The sequence below is a fragment of the Dipodomys spectabilis genome, unplaced genomic scaffold (assembly GCF_019054845.1).
Source record: "Dipodomys spectabilis isolate Male_0828 unplaced genomic scaffold, ASM1905484v1 ptg000292l, whole genome shotgun sequence".
NCBI lineage: Eukaryota > Metazoa > Chordata > Mammalia > Rodentia > Heteromyidae > Dipodomys > Dipodomys spectabilis.
This window is the reverse complement of record NW_024870969.1, coordinates 143,857-166,149: the sequence shown is the minus strand read 5'-3', so window position 1 is coordinate 166,149 and position 22,293 is coordinate 143,857. Positions and strand designations below refer to the sequence as shown.

The following is a 22,293-nucleotide window of genomic DNA, read 5'->3' as shown; positions in this document are numbered from 1 at the left end:
GCATGTGTGTGCTAAACATGGGTACAGTAGGGTTGACCAGTATATAAAGCCACATTTTGCCCTTGCTGAGTGTACATCCTAATGAAGGGCGAGAAATAGTGCAAACAGTATTCCAAGGTAAGTGCCACGGAAGGAGAATGGCATAGCTTGTGGTAAGGGTAATGCAGAATTGTTGAGGAAGAGGCTGCATTATAAGGTGGGGTGGGGTGGTCATTCTCCTTGAGAGAGTACTATTTATTTAGGCAGACATAAGAGGAAGTGCACTGTGCTAACATCAAGGATGAGTATATCAAGCAGAGGGAATGGTCCCAAGGTGTGTGTGGGGAGGGGAAGGGCGGGGAGGCCCTCCTGGTGCAGACCAGTGAGTTCTTCCCAATATTGCTAGAATGGGATGCATAAGAAAGAACAGTAGTAAAGTGGGTCACAGTGGGAGTCGGGGTGCAGATTTCATAGAGCCTTGCAGAACCATTCGAAAGACTTGGCTGTTCTGTAAGTTTTAGCAAGGATATTTTATAGTAAAACAGGGTTAAAAGTAGGGAGAAATAGAAAAAAGAAACACTTCCTGCTCCTGTTTCAGAAATGGGAGTTAAAGACTTGTCTTTTTTGTTGTTGGTTGTAGGGCTTGAACTCAAGGCCAAGGCCCTGTCCCTGAGCTTTTGTGCTCAAGACTAGCGCACTACCACTTTATGCCACAGCTCTACTTCCAGCTTTCTGGTGGTTCATTGGAGTTGAGAGTCTCATCGACTTTCCCGCCCAGGCTGGCTTTGAACCGTGATCCTCAGATCTCAGCTTCCTAAGTCGATAGGATTACAAGCGTGAGCCACCAACTCCTGGCAAAGACTTTTTGAGACATGGTCTTTAATCTCAAGTGATCCTGCTTCAGTCCCCTGAATCACTGGGCCTACAGGTATATCTACTATTCTAGGTTGTTGAAAAAAGATTTTTTTTTTTTCTTTTGGTGCCAGTTCTGGAGCTTGAACTCAGGGCCTGTGAGCTGTCCATCCCTAGTATTCTACCACTTGAGCTGCAGCTCCACTTATTGCTTTTTTGGTGGTTAATTGGAGATGAGAGAGTCTCGTGGACTTTCCTGGCCAGGCTAGCTTTGACCCTTGATCCTCAGATATTACTCCTGAATAGCATTAAAGGTGGGAGCCACTAAAGTCCCTTTTATTGACACATACACTGTCTTTGGAAAAGTATTGAACAGCTATTGATACAGTTGTGTTTTTCTAAGAAATTGCCAAGTCTTATTTTATGTGCACTGAGATTATTTTTCTAAAAAACTCATATTCTAGTTTCCTTAGTTAAACAGTGGTGTTCCTAGATCTTTTCTGCCACTTTTCATTCAAATTGATGTAATTGATTCCTTTTTTTAAACATTTAAGTACTTTTTTTTTTTTTTTTAAAGACAGGGACTGTGTCCAAGCTGGCTGCAAACTTCAGATCCTCCTACCTCAGCTTCTTTTGAGTACTGCGATTGCAGATGTGCACCACCATTCTTTATTTTATTTTATTTTTTTTGCCAGTCCTGGGATTTGAACTCAGGCACTGTCCCTGAGCTCTTTTGCTCAAGGCTGACACTCTACCAACTGAGCCACAGTGCCATTTTTGGCTTTTTCTGTATATGTGGTGCTGAAGCATCACATCCAGAACTTCATGCATGCTTGGCAATTACTCTGCCACTAAGCCACCTTCCCAGCCCCTCTAAAAGTGTGATTTGAACTCAAGGCTTGCTAAGCAGGTGTTCTACCATTTATGTTACTCCACCCTTTGCCTTGGTTATTTTTATTTCTGTGCTAGTACTGTGGAGCTTGAACTCGGGGCCTTTTTAGCTCTGTTCTCCATTAGATTTCTCAGCTCAAGGCTGACACTCTGTTACTTAAGCCACACCTCTGGTTTGGGCTTTTTTGCTGGTTAATTGGAGATGAGTCTTTCAGATTTGTCTGTCAAGGCTGGATTGGAACCTGGATTCTCAGATCTCAACCTTCTGAATAGCTAGGATACTAGATGGGAACCACCAGTACCCCAGCCTTGTTTTTTGTTTTTGTTTTTTTGTTTCCTGCTCCAACCCCCCCCCCCCCCTTGCCCCTGCAGTCATGGGGCTTGAACTCAGGACCTGAGCGCTGTCTGAGCTTTTGTAAAGCTCAAGGCTAGCACCACGAGTCACAGCTTTATTTCCAGTTTTCTGGTGCTTAAGTGGACTTTCCTGCCCTGCTCTTATTTCGAACCATGATCCTCAGGCCTCAACTTTTCGGAGTAGCTAGGCATTAGCTGCCCAGTTAGCCTTGTTATTTTTGAGGTAGTCTTAGTGCTTGGGCCGGTCTGGGCTGCCGTCCTCCTCGTTCGTGTTTCTCTTTATCACTGGGATGACATGTCCATCGCTGTCTCCAGCCTTATGCTTCCTGCCACCATTCTCCCAATTGTGATGAAGTAAGAATGGAGTTGCGCCAACTTTTATGGCCAGGCTGGCCTCAAACTTATGTTTCCCCATTCTTCACCTCCCAAGTATGTAGGATTACAGGTTTGAGCTCTTGTACCTGGCTAAGGAAATTTTTTTTAAGATTTCAAGCTTGCTGAATAACTGATTTTCCTGCTTTGTGGTGGTGGTCATAGACATGGTCATGGAGTTAGAACTCAGCGTCTGGGCGCTGTCCCTGAGCTTTTGTGCTCAAGGCTAGCACTCTGCCACTGTGAGCCACAGCTCCACTTCTGGTTTTCAGGTGGTTTATTGGCTATGAGTCTCACAGCCTTTCCTGCCTGGTCTGGCTTTTGAACTGTGATCCTCAGATCTCAGCCTCCTGAGCAGCTAGGATGACAGGCATGAGCCATGGGTGCCTTGACTATGTTAAATAACTTAGTGGGGCCCTAGGACATATTTGGTATGTAAGTGTCTTCTTGCAAAATCTGGTTATTCATGATGGTGTTTTGATTTGTTTAGAGTCATTGTAGTTCATTTTTGTTTTTGTTTTTAACTGAAAGGATCTCACTATGTAGGTCATCCTAACCTTAAAGTCATAATGGTCCTGCTTCTGCTCTCCTAAAATACTGTACTGTGCTACTACTACATCCACTGAAGTATTTTTGTTTTTTGTTTTTGTCAGTTGCGGGGCTTGAACTCAGAGCCTGGGCACAGTCCCTGAGCCTCTTTGTGCTCAGGGCTAGTGCTCTACCACTTGAGCAACAGCAACACTTCTGGATTTTTAGTGCTTAATTGAGATAAAGCCACCAGCACCCAGCTGAAGTTTGTTTTCATGCCTATATTTATCTGTACTTGTTCTGTGTGATACTCATGGATTTTGTTTAATGACAATAAATTTATTTCTGCTCTACTTGATTAATTACTTTAGCTTAAAGAGAAAACTGTGGGCTCATGCCTGTCATCTTAGCTACTCAGGAAGCTGAGATCTGAGGATCGCAGTTCAAAGCCAGCTTGGGCAGTAAAGTCCTTGAGACTCTGATCTCCAATTAACTACCAGAAAACTGGATATGGCTCTGTGGCTCAAGTGATAGAGTGCTCGCCTTGAGCTGAAGCACTGAGGGACAGTGCCCAGGCCCAGGGTTCAAGCCCTACAACTGACAGAAAAACAAAACAAAACTGAAGCCATATGAGGGACAATCCCATGAAAATATTTTGTCTTAAGCTGAATTTTCTTTTCTTTTTCTTTTTTTTTTTATTTTGCCAGTCATGGGGCCTGAACTCTGGGCCTGGGCGTTGTCCCTCAGCTCTTCAGCTCAAGGCTAGCACTCTACCACTGGAGCCACAGTGCCACTTCCAGCTTTTTGTTTATGTGGTGCTGAGGAATCGAACCCAGGGCCTCATGCATGCAAGGCAAGCACTCTACCACTGAGCCACCTTCCCAGCCCCCTGGAATCCTACTTTTATGAATTCAAATGAAGAGACAGTTACTTGTACAGTTTTTGGTTGTCATACATTAATAAAAGGTTGACTTGAGGGCTGGGAAGGTGGCTCAGTGGTAGAGCGCTTACCTTGCATGCCTGAGGCCCTGGGTTCGATTCCTCAGCACTACATAAGCAAAAAGAAAAATGCCGGAAAGTGGCGCTGTGGCTCAAGTGGAAGAACGCTAGCCTTGAGCTGAAGAGCTGAGGGACAGTGCCCAGACCCAGAGTTCAGGCCCCACGACCGGACCCCCCCCAAAAAAAATAAATAAATAAAAGGTTGATTTGAGTCCCTTAGCTTTGGCATTTCATTCCTAATTTGGTAATCTTTTCATTTGTTTATTTTGGTGAGGCTAATTGGCATGTTAGCGTCTTTTGCAACTGAGGAAATAAATTGCTTATTTGTTCATTTATTTCAGCAGTACATGCTTGAGTTTGAACTTAGCACTTGCTAGGCAAGTACTCTACCACTTGAATCACACTTCCAGTCCTTTTTGCTCCAAGGTTATTTTTCAGATATGATCTCACTCTTTTTGACCTGATTGGCCATGGAGCACAATCCTATCTACATTTCCTGCAAGGCTGGATTTCTAAGTTTATACCTCATTCTTGAGGTGGGGTGGGATCTTGCTCACTTTTTGACTAGATTGGCCTCCTTAAACTGTTTGCCTTCCAGATTGCTACTTTTAGCAAGTAGCTAAAATTATAGGTAGGAACCGTTGTACCAGGCCGATAAATTGATCGTTTAAACAGAGGTATAAGAGTGGCCTGAATCACCTGTAGATGCCTTTTCTTTTAGAAGCGTTTTCTGTCACATGCTAGCTAACATGTTGCTAGTGAAAATAATCATGAGATGGTGTGGGTGTGGATAGGCAAATTATTGTGACTAGCAGGTTTCTTACTAGGAGCACTGCTCTAGGGTAACAAGGCTCTTGAGCAAGGGGTGTTTGCTAACCATAGCTCTTCTGCCAACTTCCTTACCAAGTATAGTTGGAACTTCTCTTTTAGCAAGGGTTATATAGTAAGTAATCATCATTATTTGCTTTCTCATTCTCTTTGTGAACCCGTGTTCAGACTTTCATTTTAAGTCCTCTTGTCTGATATTTGGTCTCTTGGTGGATAGTTAATTATATATTGTGTTTTAGTGGGTAGATGATGCCAGGTCTAAATTTTTTTTGAGTTTTATATGAATATAGAATAGAACAATTTTTTTTTTAGTTTTATATGAATATAGAATAGAACAATTGTTTTTTTTTTTTTGGTCAGTCGTGGGACTTGAACTCTGGGCTTAGGTGCTGTCCCTGCACTCTTCAGCTCAAAGCACGCACTCTACCACTTGAGCCACAGCGCCACACCCGGTTTTCCTAGTGGTTTATTGGAGATAAGAGTCTCACGGACTTTCCTGCCCCTTCCTGCCCCAGCTGCCCTTGAACCGAGATCCTCAGATCTCAGCCTCCTGAGTAGGTAGGATTACAGGCATGAGCCACCAGCGCCCGGCCAGAACAAATATTTTTATAAACTGACGAATGGCTGTACAAACCCATTGTACGGAATTCTTTTTATCCTGTTCTTGATCATAGACAGTATTCTTTTTTGTAAATCCAAAATGTGTTTATGGGGATGGTTTCCCATTCATCTTGATTCAGAGTGCTTTTAGTATTGCTTCTTTCTGAAGAACAATCTTTCTATAGCCTTTGTTTTTCCTCCTGTACTCTGGGGAACCCGGGAATGAACAATACACAAAACTAACTGTGTGTACATGGGTAAAGACCATAGTCATTTTATGGCACCCTGGACATTTCACACCCAGAAAGTAGTAATTGAGGTTCCTCTTGGGTTTCCTTCTTCCCTCTCTGGAAAGGGATGAAAGACAGCAAATAGACTTTTAAAGAAAACAACAACAGTAAAAGGGCTTGAACTCAGGACTTTGGAGCACTATCCCTGAACTTTTTTTTTTGATCAAGACTCTAGTGCTCTACCACTTGAGCCTGTAGCTCCACTTCTGGTTTTTAGGTTGTTAATTGGAAATGAAAGCCTCCAACCTTTTCTGCCCAGGCTGGCTTCGAACTGTGATCCTCAGATCTCAGCCTCCTGAGAAGCTTGGATGACAGACATGAGTCTCCAGCCCCTGGTACCAGGCAGTATTCTTGTGAAGAGATTATCACTGCTAGAAAGCCAAAGATTCTTTTTCTCTACTGACAAGTAAAAGATATGACTTCCATGAATTAATTGTTTTTTTTTCCAACTCAAACATAGCTACACATTTGATGGTACTGCTTTTGTACTGAAAATATAATTATCGTAAAGAGGTGAATTTTGTGACAAAATATCTTAGCCAGGCACCAGTGGCTCATGCCTGTAATCCTAGTTGCTCAGGAAGCTGAGATCTGAGGATTGTGGTTCAAAGCTAGCCCTGGCAGGAATGTCCATGAGACTCTTTATCTCCAATGAACCATCAGAAAACTGGAAGTGGTGCTGTGGCTCAACTGGTAGAGCACTCACCTTGAGCTGAAGAGCTGAGGTACAGCATCCAGGCACTGAGTTCAAGCCACACAACTGACCCCCTCCCCCAAAAAAAAGTTTTGAGGGGATGGGGGAGTTTGTGGATGATGGGGGAGAAAAACAGTGGAAGGGATCACATTGATCAAGATGCATTGTACTCCTAAACTGATATGTTGAATGGACATGAGCCACTGGTGCCCAGCGAAAGACTTACCTTTTTATTGGTGGTAAGGACTAACATTTAGAGTAGTTGCCATTCAGAAACAATGTGGATCATTTTATTTTGCCTGGAGTTGCTTGTTCTCTTAGAGGTCTTCAAAATTAATCTTAACATACTTTTACTAGCCCAACTGGGAGGGTTCGGGAGATTCCTTAGCTGTACTTTCCTCTGCCCTGGTGAATGTATATGCTTGGAGATTAGATGCCTGATGATGCAAAAATGTGCCTCACATTTTTGATCATCCAGAGCTGTCCTTTTGGCTAGGTTTGTCCTTCCTTCCTTCCTTGCTTGTTTGCTTACCTTGCCAGTACTAGAGTACTGCTGTCTTTTTGTAGATAAGATTCTCAGGGACTTTTCTGTCCAGGCTGCCGTTAAACTGCAATCCTCAGATCTTAAGCCTCCTGAGTAGGTAGGATTACAGGCATGAGCCACCAGCACCCTGCAGCATGAGTCTTAAGTAGTATAAACTCTTCATTAGAAGGAATTTTTAATCCCACATGAAACTCAAGAGTTGATTCATTGTCATTCTATGCATATCTTAAGGGAGACCAGAATTAATATATGTGAGTAATTTAGTTTTTGTTGGGAGAGGCACCTTAACAAAAAACACTCTTTTTTTTTTGGTCGGTCCTGGGACTTGAACTCTGGGCTTGGGTGCTGTCCCTCAGCTCTTTAGCTCAAGGTGAGTGCTCTATTGCTTGAGCCACAGCGCCACTTCTGTTTTTCTAGTGGTTTATTGGAGATAAGAGTCTCACAGACTTTCCTGCCTGGGCTGGCTTTGAACCGTGATCCTCAGATCTCAGCCTCCTGAGTAGCTAGGATTACAGACGTGAGCCACCAGCACCCAGCAAAACTGCTTTTCTTAAGTCACAAAAACATGAGAAAGTACTGCCATGTAGGTTATGCTGTGTACATGGGGTGGTGTTGTCCAAAGTTGAAAAGCGCTTCTAGACCTTAAGCTCCTGGTTTAGAAAGATGAACAAAGTTCACAAGTCGCAACAAGTCTATCTGCCAGAGGTTCTTTGGACCTGATACCAGCTGCAGATTAACAGAAGAGATACATAATCGTGGTCACCGTGTTAGTCATAACCAGGTAACAAACACCTGAGACCATTAACTTAGAAGGAAGGTTTATTTTGATTCAGTGCTTTGGGCTTTTTGATCCTTGATCCATCAGTCTTGGAGTTTGGGGGTCTGTCGTAAGGCAGACACCCCAGATATTTAGGAGACTGAGATAATATACCAAAGAAGGTATGCTTTTTATGAAAGAGAAGAGTTGAGATGAGTTTGAGCACAAAGTGAAAGATTAAAAAGATTATTCTATGTACCATTAATGAAGGAAAACATTCTGGTTTTTAGTTTTGAGACTAGGGTATCACTTTGTATTCCAAGCTGTCCTGGAACTCAGGATCCTCTTGCTTTAGCCTCCTAGTGTAGGATTATAGACATACATCACCACAACCAGCTAGGAAAAACATTTGGTCAATTAAAGTACATCGTCGTTGATAGTATGATAGTTGATAGTATGATGTGTGGCTGTGTGGGAGGGTGTCCTTAAAATTGATGACGTAAGTTCTAACATATCTATGATAATTTAGTGGTTTGGTGGTAGAAAGAAATGCCGGATCCTGCTTGAGATTTCTCTTCTATCTATTTGCTGATGTTGAGTTCTTCACAGTTAGAATGCTGTATGATTATCTTTGTTAGAACATAACTGAGTTCTTTTGTGGTGTTGATGGCTTATGCAGGAAATTCTGTGACACTCTTACCTCCAATGAACCACCAGAAAACTGGAAGTGGCACTGTGGCTCAAGTTGGTAGAGCGCTCGCCTTGAGCTGAAGAGCTCAGGGATGGCACTCAGACCCAGAGTTCAAGCTCCACAGCGGATTAAAAAAAAAAAAAAGAAGAAAAAAAGGAAAAGAAAATTCCTAGTTACCCCAGTATAAGGTATAAGTCAGAAGAAAAAAAAAAAGCTAAAATTTAGGTGGAGTAAGGGGCAGTGGCCAGATTTCTCATTAAGAGTTGTATTTTTATTTCTTTGTGTGTATAGTGGGGCAGGGAGGAGGGGGTGTTAAACTGTTCAGTAGTCCCTTTGCTGAAAGTGTGAACAGAGATAAATTCAATTATATTTTGTATGTGTATGTGTGTTTTGATATTAGCACTTAAACTCTGGGCTAAGGCACTATCCCTTAGCTTTTTCACTCAAGGCTGATATTCTACCACTTGATCCACAGCTCAACTTCGGACTTTTTGGTGGTTAGTTGGGCATAAGAGTCTCATAGACTTTCCTGACCCCGCCACCTTTGAACTGGGATCCTCAGATCTCAGCCTCCTGAGTAGCTAGGATTCCAGAGCTGGGCAAGAATTTTCTATTTCCTTGTATATATTGTTTTTTAATCTGATTACCTGAGCTCTCCTGTTGTTTAGGATCCTCCCACAAATGTGTTATTCAGAAAACAAATCTCTGCTGGGCACTCTTGACTCACATCTGTAACCCTAGCTACCCTGGAGGCTGAGAGCTGAGAATCATGGTTTGCTTTTTAATAATAATTTTTATTGAGATTAAATGATTACATAAATTTCACAAGTTTCACAGAATTGTAGGATAGTGATACTTATTTAAAGTTACACAGTTTAACCTTCACAAGGCAAATTGTCATTATCTTAGTCTATAAGAGAATCCTGTTTTGAAGCCAGCCCAGGCAGGAAAAGTCCATGAGACTCTTATCTCCAGTTTAATTACCAAAAAAGGTGGAGTGGAGCTTTGGCTAAAGTGATAACCTTGAGCAAAAGAAGCTTAGGGAGAGTGTCCAGGCTCTGAGTGCAAGGCCCCTCCCTCCAAAAAATAAAGACCCTACCTCTCTGGGTCACCAGTGCATTTCCATGGGTAACTTCCTATTTCTCTTTGCAATATACTTTGAATCTATCCTCCCACTGAATTGAGCCACTTACTTTCCTCCTTGCTGCTACACTGTACATATTTCTTTGTGTTTTTGTGTTGGAATTAACTTTTGTTAACAATTATATTTTGTAGTTTACAGGAAACTAAGCTCCTCAGGACAGCGATTCTGCTTTATTTACCTTCCAACTGTAGCACTTAGCATGGGGCAGTACGTTATCTTCAGTAAGAATTTGTGTAAACTAAATGCACAGGCTATGAAAGAACTGATAGTTCATGTAGAATATACTTGTAGGAACCAAATACCTTGCTTTAACATAAACAACTTGGATTTCAATCTCTTCTTAGTATTTATTTCTTTTTTTTTCCTTTTGCATGTTTTCTTGGATGAATGGAAATAGAGAAGAAGAAAATGAGGTAAGTAACAATTCATTCAGTTCACCTTTAAGTACAGCTTAGAGATTGAATAAAAGCTAAAAATTGTTTTAAGCTGTCATTTTAAAAAATTTTTTATTACTATTTTTTGGTTGGTCCTGGGGCCTGAACTCTGGGCCTGGGCACTGTCTCAGCTCTTCAGCTCAAGGTTAGCGCTCTACCACCTGAGGCCCACATTACCACTTCCGGCTTTTTCTGCTTATGTGGTGCTGAGGAATCAAACCCAAGGCCTCATGCTTGCAAGGCAAGCACTCTACCACGGAGCCACCTTCCTAGCCTCAGAAAAAATGTCTTTTAGGCTTTAGAGCTTCAAGAACTTTAAGAAACCTAGAGGGCTGGGAAGATGGCTCCGTGTAGAGTGCTTGCCTTGCATGCATGAGGCCCTGGTTTCGATTCCTTAGCACCACATAAACAGAAAAAGCTGGAAGTGGCGCTGTGGCTCAAGTGGTAGAGCACTAGCCTTGAGTTGAAGAGCTGAGGAACAGTGCCCAGGCCCAGAGTTCTGGCCCCATGTCTGACCAAAAAAAAAAAAAAAATATATATATATATATATATATATATATATATAAACAGAGAATGTTGGGGGGAAAAAAAGAAACCAAGAAGCAGCTCTGGAGACAACTTTTTTTTTTGGTCAGTCACGGGGCCTGAACTCTGTGCCTGGGTACTGTGTCCCTCAGCTCTTTACCTCAAGGCTAGCACTCTACCACTTGAACTACAGCACCACTTCCGGCTTTTTCTGTTTATGTGGTGCTAAGGAATCGAACCCAGGGCCTCATGCATGCAAGGCAAGCACTCTACCACTGAGCCACCTTCCCAGCCCCTAGAGACAACTTTCACCTGATTCTATGTAAGATTTAATTTCAAAGTGGATTCTGTTTCTGTTTCTTAAAAATAATTAATCATTGCTCTATAACATGTAAACACTTTCACTTTTCCACTTGAATAATATTGCATACTTTTGAGAACTGATCTGCTATTTTATCATGTTCAGGGTGAAAATTACTCCCTTACACAGCCAATGTTGAATAAAGTACATCACTTACAGAACTTTTGTAGATAGTAAATAACGTTCTTTAATTTAGGCTTGAGTTGCCACACAGGCATCTGATTTTGTGATGCCAGGGAACTACTTGCTTTGTTGATTTCTAATACTTCTCAGACCACACAGTTTTGAAGACAGTGATCCTCCTCACCTATCACGGGAGTTAGGTTCCAGAGACCCCCCACAGTAGGTGAAAATCCATGAAGTAGCAGCCTTATGTAATCGTCCCTTACTATATCAAGGTTCATTTACTGCTACTTTGAGGATTTTCATCTAATCACAGGGATCTCTGGAACATAACTCCCACAATAGGTGAAGGATCACTATTTACCCTTGGTTTTTGAACCCACAATAAGTGAACTGTGATATAACAAGGGATGACTTTACTAAGATAATAATTACTATCCCTAATATATACATAAGGCATAAACTATACATTGTGTATAAAAATTGTTTTTGTAAAATACTATCTTACCAAGTAGCTTATTTGCATGTATGAAAATAGAACAGTGATCTAGGTAACCATGACTCATGCCTGTAATCCTTGCTATTTAGGAGGCTGAGATCTGGTAGATTCAGGTTAAATATCATCCTGGGTGGATGTCTCCATGACTCCATTTCCAAAATAGTCAGCAAAGAGAGTAGCACTGAAGAGGTGGCTCGTGTGGTAGAGCATTCACTGTGCAAACAAGCACAGGAGGTCTTGAGTTCAAACCCCAATACCACACCAAAAAAATGAATTAAACAAGAGAAGAGCAGTGAAATTATTTTAAGAAAGGGACAGGGCAGGAAGTTTAATCAGAATACATTGTATGCATGTATAGGAATATCACAATGATCTCCCCTTGTTCAATTAATGTATGCTTCTAAGAAAAACACTATCTAGAAAATAGTTGTGAAATTGGAAGACAATCTTTATGTGACAGAAAACAACAATAGAAAACTATAGGTAATTGTTGGAGGTGGGAGTAGATATCTAGGAGCATATTATACTATTATCTATACTAGTGAATGTGTTAAATTTCCATAAGAGCTTATAAAATCTGTAACATAGTGAGATTTACACTATTGTTCAAAACAACTTCTCTGACAATTTGAGCTGTAATGCAGGCATTTGATAATCACTACTGTTTATCAGCAATTGTTTTCTTCATTTTTAGGCAAAGATTGAAAATGTGCAGAAAACAGGTTTTATCAAAGGACCAATGTTTAAAGGTGTTGCTTCAAGTCGATTTTTGCCCAAAGGCACGAAGACAAAAGTTAATTTGGAGGAACAGGGGCGGCAGAAGGTGTCATTCAGCTTCAGCCTTACAAAGAAAACATTGCAGAACAGATTTCTCACCGCACTTGGCAATGAAAAGCAAAATGATACTCCAAACTCTGCAGCTATACCTCTTCAAGTAGACTCATCCCCTAAAAACAAAATGGACAGCGGGGAAACCTTATCTATTACAGAGGAATCGTCTCCTCCCAAATCAAGAGTGGAATTGGGCAAAATTCATTTTAAGAAACATCTACTACATGTAACCTCTCGGCCCCAGCTGGCTACTACCACATCAATAACGCCTCCATCTCCTCCCACTGTACACATACCAGCAGTCATCGCAGAATCAATTATAGACTCGCCCCCTGCATCTCCACCTCCACCACCTCCGCCTCCCCAAGCTACAGTACCCTCACCACCAGCACCAATAGCAGAGCCAGTGGCCTTGCCACAAACACCAGTAAAAGTTCTGGCCGCACCTGTTTCCTCACCAGAGGATGTAGCAGTTAGAGCTCTGAAAGAACCACCAGTTACCACTGTGCCGGAATCTTCAGAGGGGGATAATAAGCATGACACTGTATCGAATAGTGCAGAAGAGCAGGTAACTGAACATTTGAAAGAGCAAGTTGATACTCTCTCGCAGAAAGAAGATTCCCATATTGGGAAGGAGGAAGAAATTCCGGATAGTTCGAAGATTAGTCCGAGCTCTAAGAAACCAGGTTCTAAAAAGAAGTCCTCACCCTTTGAAGGCACCTTTCTTGCTTCAGAATCTGACGAAGATTCTGTACGGACTTCATCAAGTCAGAGATCACATGACTTAAAAAGTTCAGCAAGCACTGAGAAGGAAAGAGATGTGAAAAAGAACTCAGCACCTTTAAAAAACAATGAGGATTCAGGGAAATCGCGCTCTAAAACAGAGAGAGATGATAAATATTTTAGCTACTCAAAACTTGACCGCGATCCTCGGTATGTGTCTTCCCGGTGCAGGCCGGAAAGAGAGCGAAGGCGGAGCAGATCACGTTCTAGATCAGACAGAGGCTCCAGAACGACTTTATCCTATTCTCGGTCAGAACGGTCTCATTATTACGAGTCTGACAGGCGCTACCATCGAGGGGGTTCCCCTTACCGAGAGAGGACCCGCTATTCTCGGCCGTACACAGACAACAGGGCGCGAGAGAGTTCCGACTCTGATGATGAGCATAAGAAGACATACTCGAGGCGTACCTCATCTCATTCCTCCTCTTACAGAGACCTAAGGACATCATCCTATTCCAAATCTGATCGGGAGTGCAAAAGTGAGAGCTCTTACTTGGAGATGGAGAGGAGGGGCAAGTATTCAAAACTAGACAGAGAAACAAAGAGGATATCAGAAAATGAAGCAGTAAAGAGATGCTGTTCTCCCCCTAGTGAACTGGGCTGCCGAAGGGGGTCATCCTATTCCAAGCACGATACCAGTGCTTCCCGTTACAAATCTGCCCTTTCAAAACCTAGATCCAAGTCTGATAAACTTAAAAATTCTCTCTGCTGTGCAGAATCCAATGAGGAAAGCAAACAGTCTCCTCCTTTTGGCTTACAGACTCCTTGCTTGAAAACTAGTGAAGTCAGAACAATGACTAAAATCCCTGAAAGAGAAAAGACTCGGTCCTTGTCTCCATCAAATCAATTAAATGATTCCCCTCCTTTAAAAAAGATAGATGGGTCACCTGTGTTCAAGTCTGAATTTATAGAACATGATTGCCACGATAGTATTAAAGAACTGGACTCTTTATCCAAAGGGAAGAAGGATGAATTGAGAAGTTTTTGTCCCCTTGAATTCAATGTAAATGGATCTCCTGGGGCAGAATCTGACATGGCAACATTTTGCACTTCTAAAACAGGTGCTGTTTTGATGACTTGTGATGATAGTGTGAGTGGATCAGAGGTGTCCCCTTTGGCTACGGTGTGCATGCTCTCATCAAATGGCTATCAGAGTATCAGCAAGTGCAAAGAGAAAGACTTGGATGATATATGCTTGCAGCATCCATCAAAAAGTCCACTGAGAGAAACAGAATCTCTAGTGTCCCCACACGATAAACTCACCTCTTTGCCAGTCATAACTATAGATTATTCCAGAACAGTAGTTAAGGAAGCCTTGGAGAAGAGAGTTTCTTGCTGTAAAACCAAAGATTCAGATAGATACTGTACTGCAGATGAGAGTACCCCTTCTTTCTGTTGTTCTGAAGTTGAAAACGTTGAGCCTTCAGTTAGGAAGATTTCATCCAATAGCTTTATGAATGTGCACTTAGAATCAAAAGCAGTCTTATGTGATAATAGAAGTCTGACAGATCAGCACTCAAAATTTGCATGTGAAGAGTATCAGCAGAGCGTCGGTAGTACTAGTTCAGCTTATGTTAACCATTTTGATGATTTATATGAACCTATAGAGAGTTCAGACATCGCTTCATCTCCAGGGATAAAAGCGGACAGTTTAGCTCTTTTGCAAGGTGATGAGGACACCTCTCCAGTTCCGGATGCAGTGCTGACAGATAAAAATAGTACAGAGTTTTTAAAGCATGCCGAAACAACCATCGAAGTGGATAGTGGCCTTCCTGATTCAAGAAAGGGATTTGCTTCCTGGGAAAACAGGCATAATAATGGATTATTAGGTCATGGTTTGCAGGAGGCTCAAGAAGAAGGGAATTCCATATTGCCTGATAGAAGAGGAAGACCAGCCATCTCTTTGGATGAGGAAGGAGAAAGGGGACATGCACATACTTCCGATGATTCAGAAGTTGTATTTTCTTCTTGTGATCTGAATTTAACCATGGAAGACACTGACGGTGCACCTTATACCTTAAAGTGTGACAGTAGTGGTCATGCTACTGAAATTGTGTCAACTGTCCATGAAGATTATTCTGGTTCTTCGGAAAGTTCAAGTGATGACAGTGAGTCAGAAGATACAGAGTCTGATGATAGCAGTATTCCAAGAAACCGCCTCCAGTCTGTTGTGGTTGTGCCAAAGAACTCTACGTTGCCCATGGATGAAACAAGTCCTTGTTCTTCTCGGAGCAGCCAGAGTTACAGACATTATTCCGATCACTGGGATGATGAGAGATTAGAGTCAAGGAGACATTCATATGAGGAAAAGTTTGAGAATATGACAAGTAAAGGCTGTCCTCAAACTGAGAAGTTCTTTCTTCATAAAGGAGCAGAGAAGAATCCTGAAATTTCTTTTACACAGTTCAGCAGAAAACAGGTAGACAAGCATCTGCCTGAAATTGCTCATCCTCAGAGTGATGGGGTTGATAGTACAAGTCATGCAGATGTGAAATCTGACTCTCTAAGTCACCTGCATTCGGAGGACATAGTAAAAGGCAAAACATCTAGGCAACAAGAAGAGCTTCCAGTTTATTCTTCGGATGATTTCGAAGAGATACCAAGTAAATCCCGGCAACAGATCCCTTTCCCTAACCGGCCAGATAGCAGACTGGGGAAAATGGAGCTAACTTTTTCTTCCTCTTGTGATATCTCCCGCATGGACAGCTTGCATTCCTCGGAGGAGCTCAGAAACCTGGGCTGGGACTTTACTCAACAAGAAAGGCCTACTACTACCACCTATCAGCAGCCTGACAGCAGCTATGGGACCTATGGGGCACACAAATATCAGCAAACTGCCGAACAGTATGGCGGGCCCCGTCATTACTGGCACAGCAATGGCTACTGGGACCCGAGATCGGCGGGCAGGCCTCCTGGATCTGCAGTCACTTACGATCGCATGCAGGGTCAGGTGCCAGATTCCTTAACCGATGACCGTGAAGAAGAGGAGAATTGGGATCAGCGGGGTGGATCCCATTTTGCAGGCCAGTCCACCAAATTTCTTCTATCCCTTCAAAAGGACAAGGGCTCTGTGCAGGCGCCAGAAATAAGCAGCAATTCCATCAAAGACTCTCTAGCTGTGAACGAAAGGAAAGAGTTTTCTAAAAACTTTGAAAAAAATGACCTCAAAGAGAGAGGGCCTCCCAAAAAACGGAGGCAGGAGTTGGAGAGCGAGTCTGAAAGCGATGGTGAGCTTCAAGATAGAAAGAAAGTCAGAGTGGAGATAGAGCAGGAGGAGACATCGGTGCCACCACACTCGGAGCTGATCGGGCCTTCCTGCGTCATGGGTGACTTCAGGGACCCACAGCGGTGGAAGGAGTGTGCCAAGCAGGGCAAGATGCCTTGTTACTTCGATCTGATTGAAGAAAATGTTTATTTAACGGAAAGGTGAGTCACAGCAAGGCTTGCATGACACATTTTTGATACTTGTTAGGTGTTTGATGTAACATAGTTACCTGTTTGGATGCAGTAGTGTGGATTTTCCACCCACCTCGCCCCACCCCTGAAAACAAAATAATATGCTTAATTTTTTTCTCTGCTGTGTCTTTGATTCAAAAGTATAATAGCTAAGTTTTTCTCGAATTCTTTTTTCATAAGAAAGTGACAGAAAAGGAAATAAAACCTTAGCAGTGTTTAGACTGGGCGCGCTGGTGGCTCATGCCTGTAATCCTAGCTACTCAGGAGGCTGCTCTCTGAGAATCCTACTTCAAAGCCATCTCAGGCAAAAAAGTGCATAAGACTTAAAAAAAATTTTTTTTTGCCCCTCCTGGGGCTTGAACTCTGGGCCAAGGCACTGTCTCTTGAGTTTCTTTTTTTTGGGGCGGGGGTAGGGGTCCGGTCATGGGTCCTGAACTCTGGGCCTGGGCACTCTACCACTTGAGCCACAGCGCCACTTCTGGCTTTCTTCTTTTTGCTTATGTGGTGCTGAGGAATCGAACCCAGGGCCTCATGCATGCAAGGCAAGCGCTCTACCACTGAGCCACCTTCCTAGCCCCTTTTGAGTTTCTTTTGTTCAAGATTAGGACTCTACCACTTGAGCCACAGCACCACTTCCAGCTTTTTCTGAGTAATTTCCTGGACATGAGTCTCATAGAGACTTTCCTGAGGGGGACTGGCTTTGAACTGAGATCCTAAGATCTTAGCCTTCTGCATAGCTAGGATTAAAGGTGTAAGCCACAGTCCAACGCTTCCATGAGACTCTTAGTTCCAGTTAACTATCAGATAAATAGAAATGGAGCTACGACTCAAAAGTGGTAGAGCACTAGCCTTGAGCAAAAGCGCTCAAGGATAGCGTGCCAGCCCTGAGTTCAGGCCCCATGAAGCGTTTCGTTTCCCTGCCTCCCAGTCCAAGATGTGCACAGTGAAGTATTGTTAGGTACTTCACAAAGCTGGAAACATGACAGCGGAATTTGCTGTCAGGTATTTAGATGTATTGTTAATTGATTAAATTTGCTAACAGCATAATACATTTTGGAAATGGTAACATGGTTTATTTATTTCTTTATTTTTTTTTAAATAAAGAAGCAACTTTATGAGAAGGTTCCTACACTGACCGGCCAGGGCCGCAGCACAGGCTCGGGAGCTGATACTGCGACCCCGAATGGCCCACGTACTTAGTTTTTTGTTTTTTTGTTTTTTAATTTTTTTTATTGTGATTGATTACATAATTTCCCAAATTTTACAGTATTGTGGGATAGTGATGCTCAGTTAAAGTCACAAACACATTCTAACTTTCCTGGAGCAAATTGTCTATCACAGTCTATAACATTTATGAGTTCTATGAGCTTTGCGATACGGTTATTTCTTCCGGTAACATGGTTTATTAAAATTCCCTAACATAAAAAAAGAATAATAAGTAAGGAAAATTTACTCCTCTTGAACTTTTACCCCCTCGTTGATAGATAGTATTATTCCCCTCTTTCCGCCCCACATTTATTGGCACATTAATTATACAACATGGGAAGTGTTGGTGGGCGCTAGTGGCTCACACCTGTAATCCTAGCTACTCAGGAGACTGAAATCTGAGGATAGTGGTTGAAGCCAGCCCAGGCAGGAAAAGTCCATGAGAATGGTTTTTTGTTTGTTTTTTTTTTTTGGGTCCGGTCGTGGGGCCTGAACTCTGGGCCTGGGCGCTGTCCCTCAGCTCTTCAGCTCAAGGCTAGCGCTCTACCACTTGAGCCACAGCGCCACTTCCAGCTTTTTTCTTTTTGCTTATGTGGTGCTGAGGAATCGAACCCAGGGCCTTAGGCATGCAAGGCAAGCGCTCTACCACTGAGCCAACTTCCCAGCCCTCCATGAGAATTTTATCTACAATGAACTCCCAGAAAACCAGAAGTGGTATTGTGGCTCAGAGTGGTAGAGTTCTAACCTTGAGCAAAGATCTCAGGAACAGAACCCAGGTCCCAAGTTCAAGCCTCACAACCAACAAAACAAAAATACCCAAATCTATCAATTCTTCGTCATCAGCTTTTAATCTCAACTATTACTTTTCCTCATGAGGTCTGATTCTTAAACTTTGAACAGTCGTTATTACTTGAAACTCATGAATTATCCTGTTTATCTCTTGAGTGGAATATGACCTTAACACTTGAAAATGCTCACAATCTGATACTTAGCTCATCTGAACTAAGAAATATGGGGTGAGTTTCAAAATAGTAGACTTGAATTCAGTCTTTTTATCTGTCAAGGTTAAGGATGTCTCTGAATTCTTCTTCTTTTTTTTTGTGTTAGTCTTGGGACTTGAACTTAGGGCCTGAGCATTGTCCTTGAGCTTGTTTGCTTAAGGCTAACACCCTACCACTTCAGTAACAGCTCTACTTCTGCCTTGTGGTATTAAGGTGACAGATCTCCTGTGTCTTATATTAATAAGAGTCTGACAGACTTGCCTTGTTGGGCTTGCTTTGAGCTACGATCCTCAGATCTCAGCCTCCTGAGTAGCTGTGATTACTGGTGTGAGCCACTGGTGTTCCACTCTAACTTCTTTTTTTTATTACACATCACTTAAAGAGTTTATTGGCCAGAGATGTGGCTCAAGCAGTTGTATACCCTGCCAAGGGATCAGGAAGCCCTGACTTAAATCCCAAGCATAGCCAAAAAGGAAAATAAAATGTTTTTCATCTATTAAGTATTAATGATTGTGTTTTCATTCCTCTTTCCCTTCTTCTGTTTCGCCTTGTCTATGCAGGACAGGATAGCCTTGAATTAACAGCCTTTGCCTTCCAAATGCTTTATTGCAAATGGTTAATCTATGGGATCGGCAGACGTGAAAACGAGATTTGGTGCATATTTGATTATGTGGATTATATCATCTCCAGGATATTTAACCAATTTTTTATGAAATTTTGTCCAACAGGAAGAAGAATAAATCTCATCGGGATATTAAGCGAATGCAGTGTGAGTGTGCACCTCTTTCCAAAGAGGAAAGAGCTCAAGGTGAAATAGCTTGTGGGGAGGATTGTCTCAATCGCCTCCTCATGATTGAGTGGTAAGTAGGTTAAAGCACTCTGCTTTTACTCAGCTCTTTTTGTAAGTCATTGTATATTCTAAAAATAAGTCAAATATCATGGTTTTTATTCTACCTATGAACGACTATATTAAAAAGATAGCTCACTGGGTGCTGATGGCTCTTGTCTGTTAGTCCTAGCTACGCAGGAGCCTGAGATATGAGGATTGCCATTTGAAGCCAATCTAGGCAGGAAAATCCATGACTCTTCAAAAACTACCTAGAAAAGGCCGGAAGTAGTACTATGGCTCAAGTGGTAGAGTGCTAGCCTTGAGCAAAAGAAGCTCAGGGACAGCACTCAGGCCCTGCGTTCAAGCCCAGGACAGGCAGAAAAAAAAAATCCTACTCTTAATTTACTCTCATCAAAGCTTTTCTCTACTTAGCACCTTCTAAAGTAAATCCACCAACTTTTGAGCATAGGTAGAAATATTTTCCATACATAATAATTATGTATTAATAATGGTGATTTATACTTTAATCTTAGTCGTTATGCAAAGCCATTGTATCTGCCAGTTTTGGAATATCAAGATTTCATTGAGGGATGGATCAGTTAGAGAAGAACCTTGCCATATTATATTGCATTTGCTCTGAACAAGACTTGTAATGACTTGGGTTTGTGTGAAATACCTATCAAATAGATGACTGCATTCAGAAAAACAAATTACTGATGATTTGAGTGGAATATGATTCAAGTGTCCATAAATAAGTTAGTTCTGCATACTTGACAAGATTCTACAACTATATGATATACAGCCTGGCAGGGCTGTAGATGAAGCTACAGGCAGTATTGCAGACATCCTCCCTCAGGTAATATGGTAAAAATGTAGCTAGTTCTAAGGAATCCTGTAGTGCCGGAAGGAATTTTTGACGAAGTCTGTACATGAGCACTGCTAGCCCTAAAGACGTGGCTACATTTTGCTGCTTTTGCTGTTTATAAAGAATAAACTTTTACCAACTTCTCGTTTCAGTTCTTCCCGATGCCCAAATGGGGATTTTTGTTCCAACAGACGGTTTCAGAGAAAACAGCATGCAGATGTAGAAGTCATACTTACTGAAAAGAAAGGCTGGGGCTTAAGAGCTGCCAAAGACCTGCCTTCGTAAGTTCTGTTGTAATCACCTTTCATTTTTGTTGAACAAGGTTGGATGTTTTGCAGGAAAATACTGCACTGAGCTTATTTATGATTATTGTGCAGCTCACGCCTGTAATCCTAGCTACTCAGGAGGCTGAGATCTGAGGACCAAGGTTCAAAGCCAGCCCAGGCAGGAAAGTCCCTGAGACTCTCATCTCCAATAAACCACTAGAAAACTGGAAGTGGCTCTGTGGCTCAAGTGGTAGAGTGCTCGTCTTGAGCTGAAGAGCGCAAAGACAGCACCCAGGCCCAGAGTTCAAGCCCCACAACCGACCAAAAAAAAAAAAAATTGAGTTTTAGAGAACCAAGTAAAAAAACTTCTCTGTCTATATACAGGAAGAGAATTTCATTACTCGTGACAGATGTGCATGTCCTTTCTTCCTCAGATAGTTGTGTTCCCTTTGATTTTAAGTCATCACGAGTTTTTGCTACAGCTCCTCAGCATCTATGCAGTGCTAGAAAAAGGAATTAAAGAACAGGTGTAGGGAGCGGACCTGTAATCCCAGTTGTTAGGCAACAGGAGGCAGGAGGATCTTGAATCTTGTGTACTATCATGTCAGAGTCTTTCTTCTGATACGTGGGGATCTCGTGAACTCTTTGCCCTCCTGGTCTAGAGCCATGATCCTCCTCAGCCTCTTGGGTGCCACCTTCTGCGGCTGTTTGTTTGAGATGAGACTTTTGAGTTATTTTACCCATGTTGTCCTCAAAGCCCAGTCCTCTTGATCTCCACCTGCTGAAGTAGCTAGGGTTACATGGTGCGAACCACTGGTGCCTGCCCTAAATTTCTTAGGTATAGCATGTTTCATCATTTTGAAAGATCCTTAATAAAAGAGGATTTTTTTTTTCACTTGGCCATGTTAACCATGTTGTCTTCTTTTAATAATTGATTTTGTCAACATGTTACTAAGAAATACCTAATGTACATTAAAAAAATCCCTTTGGTAACAGTATGCTTATTTTGTGGGTGAAAACTTCCAGGCAGGCTATTTCAGGTCAGAACTTGGGACTAAAGCATAATGAAGCCTTTGTTTACATAGAGCCAGCCAATAGCTGAAGTCACTGGTGAGAATGAGCTTCCTTTGTTTTGCAGGAATACCTTTGTCTTGGAATACTGTGGAGAAGTACTTGATCATAAAGAGTTTAAAGCTCGAGTGAAGGAATATGCACGAAACAAAAATATTCACTACTATTTCATGGCTCTGAAGAATGATGAGGTGAGCGGCATTAGCTGTGTTTTGCTTTGAAACCGATTTGAAAATACGGGGGTTTGGAGGGGTTTTGTGTCATTTGAGAGGACATAAGAGCCAGAGAAGTATAGTTTTACACAGCCTCCATTTGTTACTAGGAAAGGATGGGAAGCTCCTCGTTGGTGCCTCGCACCTGTATCCTAGCTACTCAGGAGGCTGAGATCTAACAAAAGGTGGTGATTTGAAGTCAGCCTGGGCAGGAAAGTCTGTGAAACTCTAATCTGCACTAAACCAAGGAAGCTGGAAGTGGAGTTTTTGGCTCAAGCTGTAGAGCATTAGCTCTTAAGCAAAGAAAG

At 42.2% G+C, this 22,293-nt stretch overlaps 1 protein-coding gene across 3 annotated transcripts in view; it reads left to right on the top strand.

The window, feature by feature from the left end:
• Setd2 (SET domain containing 2, histone lysine methyltransferase) overlaps nt 1-22,293 on the top strand; it is a 70,625-nt gene that overhangs the window by 3,876 nt on the left and 44,456 nt on the right. For all 3 annotated transcript variants that reach the window (XR_006151048.1, XR_006151047.1, XM_042701479.1), the window contains exons 2-6: nt 9,921-9,936; nt 12,160-16,505; nt 19,471-19,602; nt 20,589-20,717; nt 21,841-21,964. Coding sequence is in view for 1 of the 3 variants with exons in the window: in XM_042701479.1 (XP_042557413.1) it covers nt 9,921-9,936; nt 12,160-16,505; nt 19,471-19,602; nt 20,589-20,717; nt 21,841-21,964 (4,747 nt within the window). In the remaining 2 variants the exon portion in view is untranslated. The remainder of the gene's footprint in view (nt 1-9,920; nt 9,937-12,159; nt 16,506-19,470; nt 19,603-20,588; nt 20,718-21,840; nt 21,965-22,293) is intronic.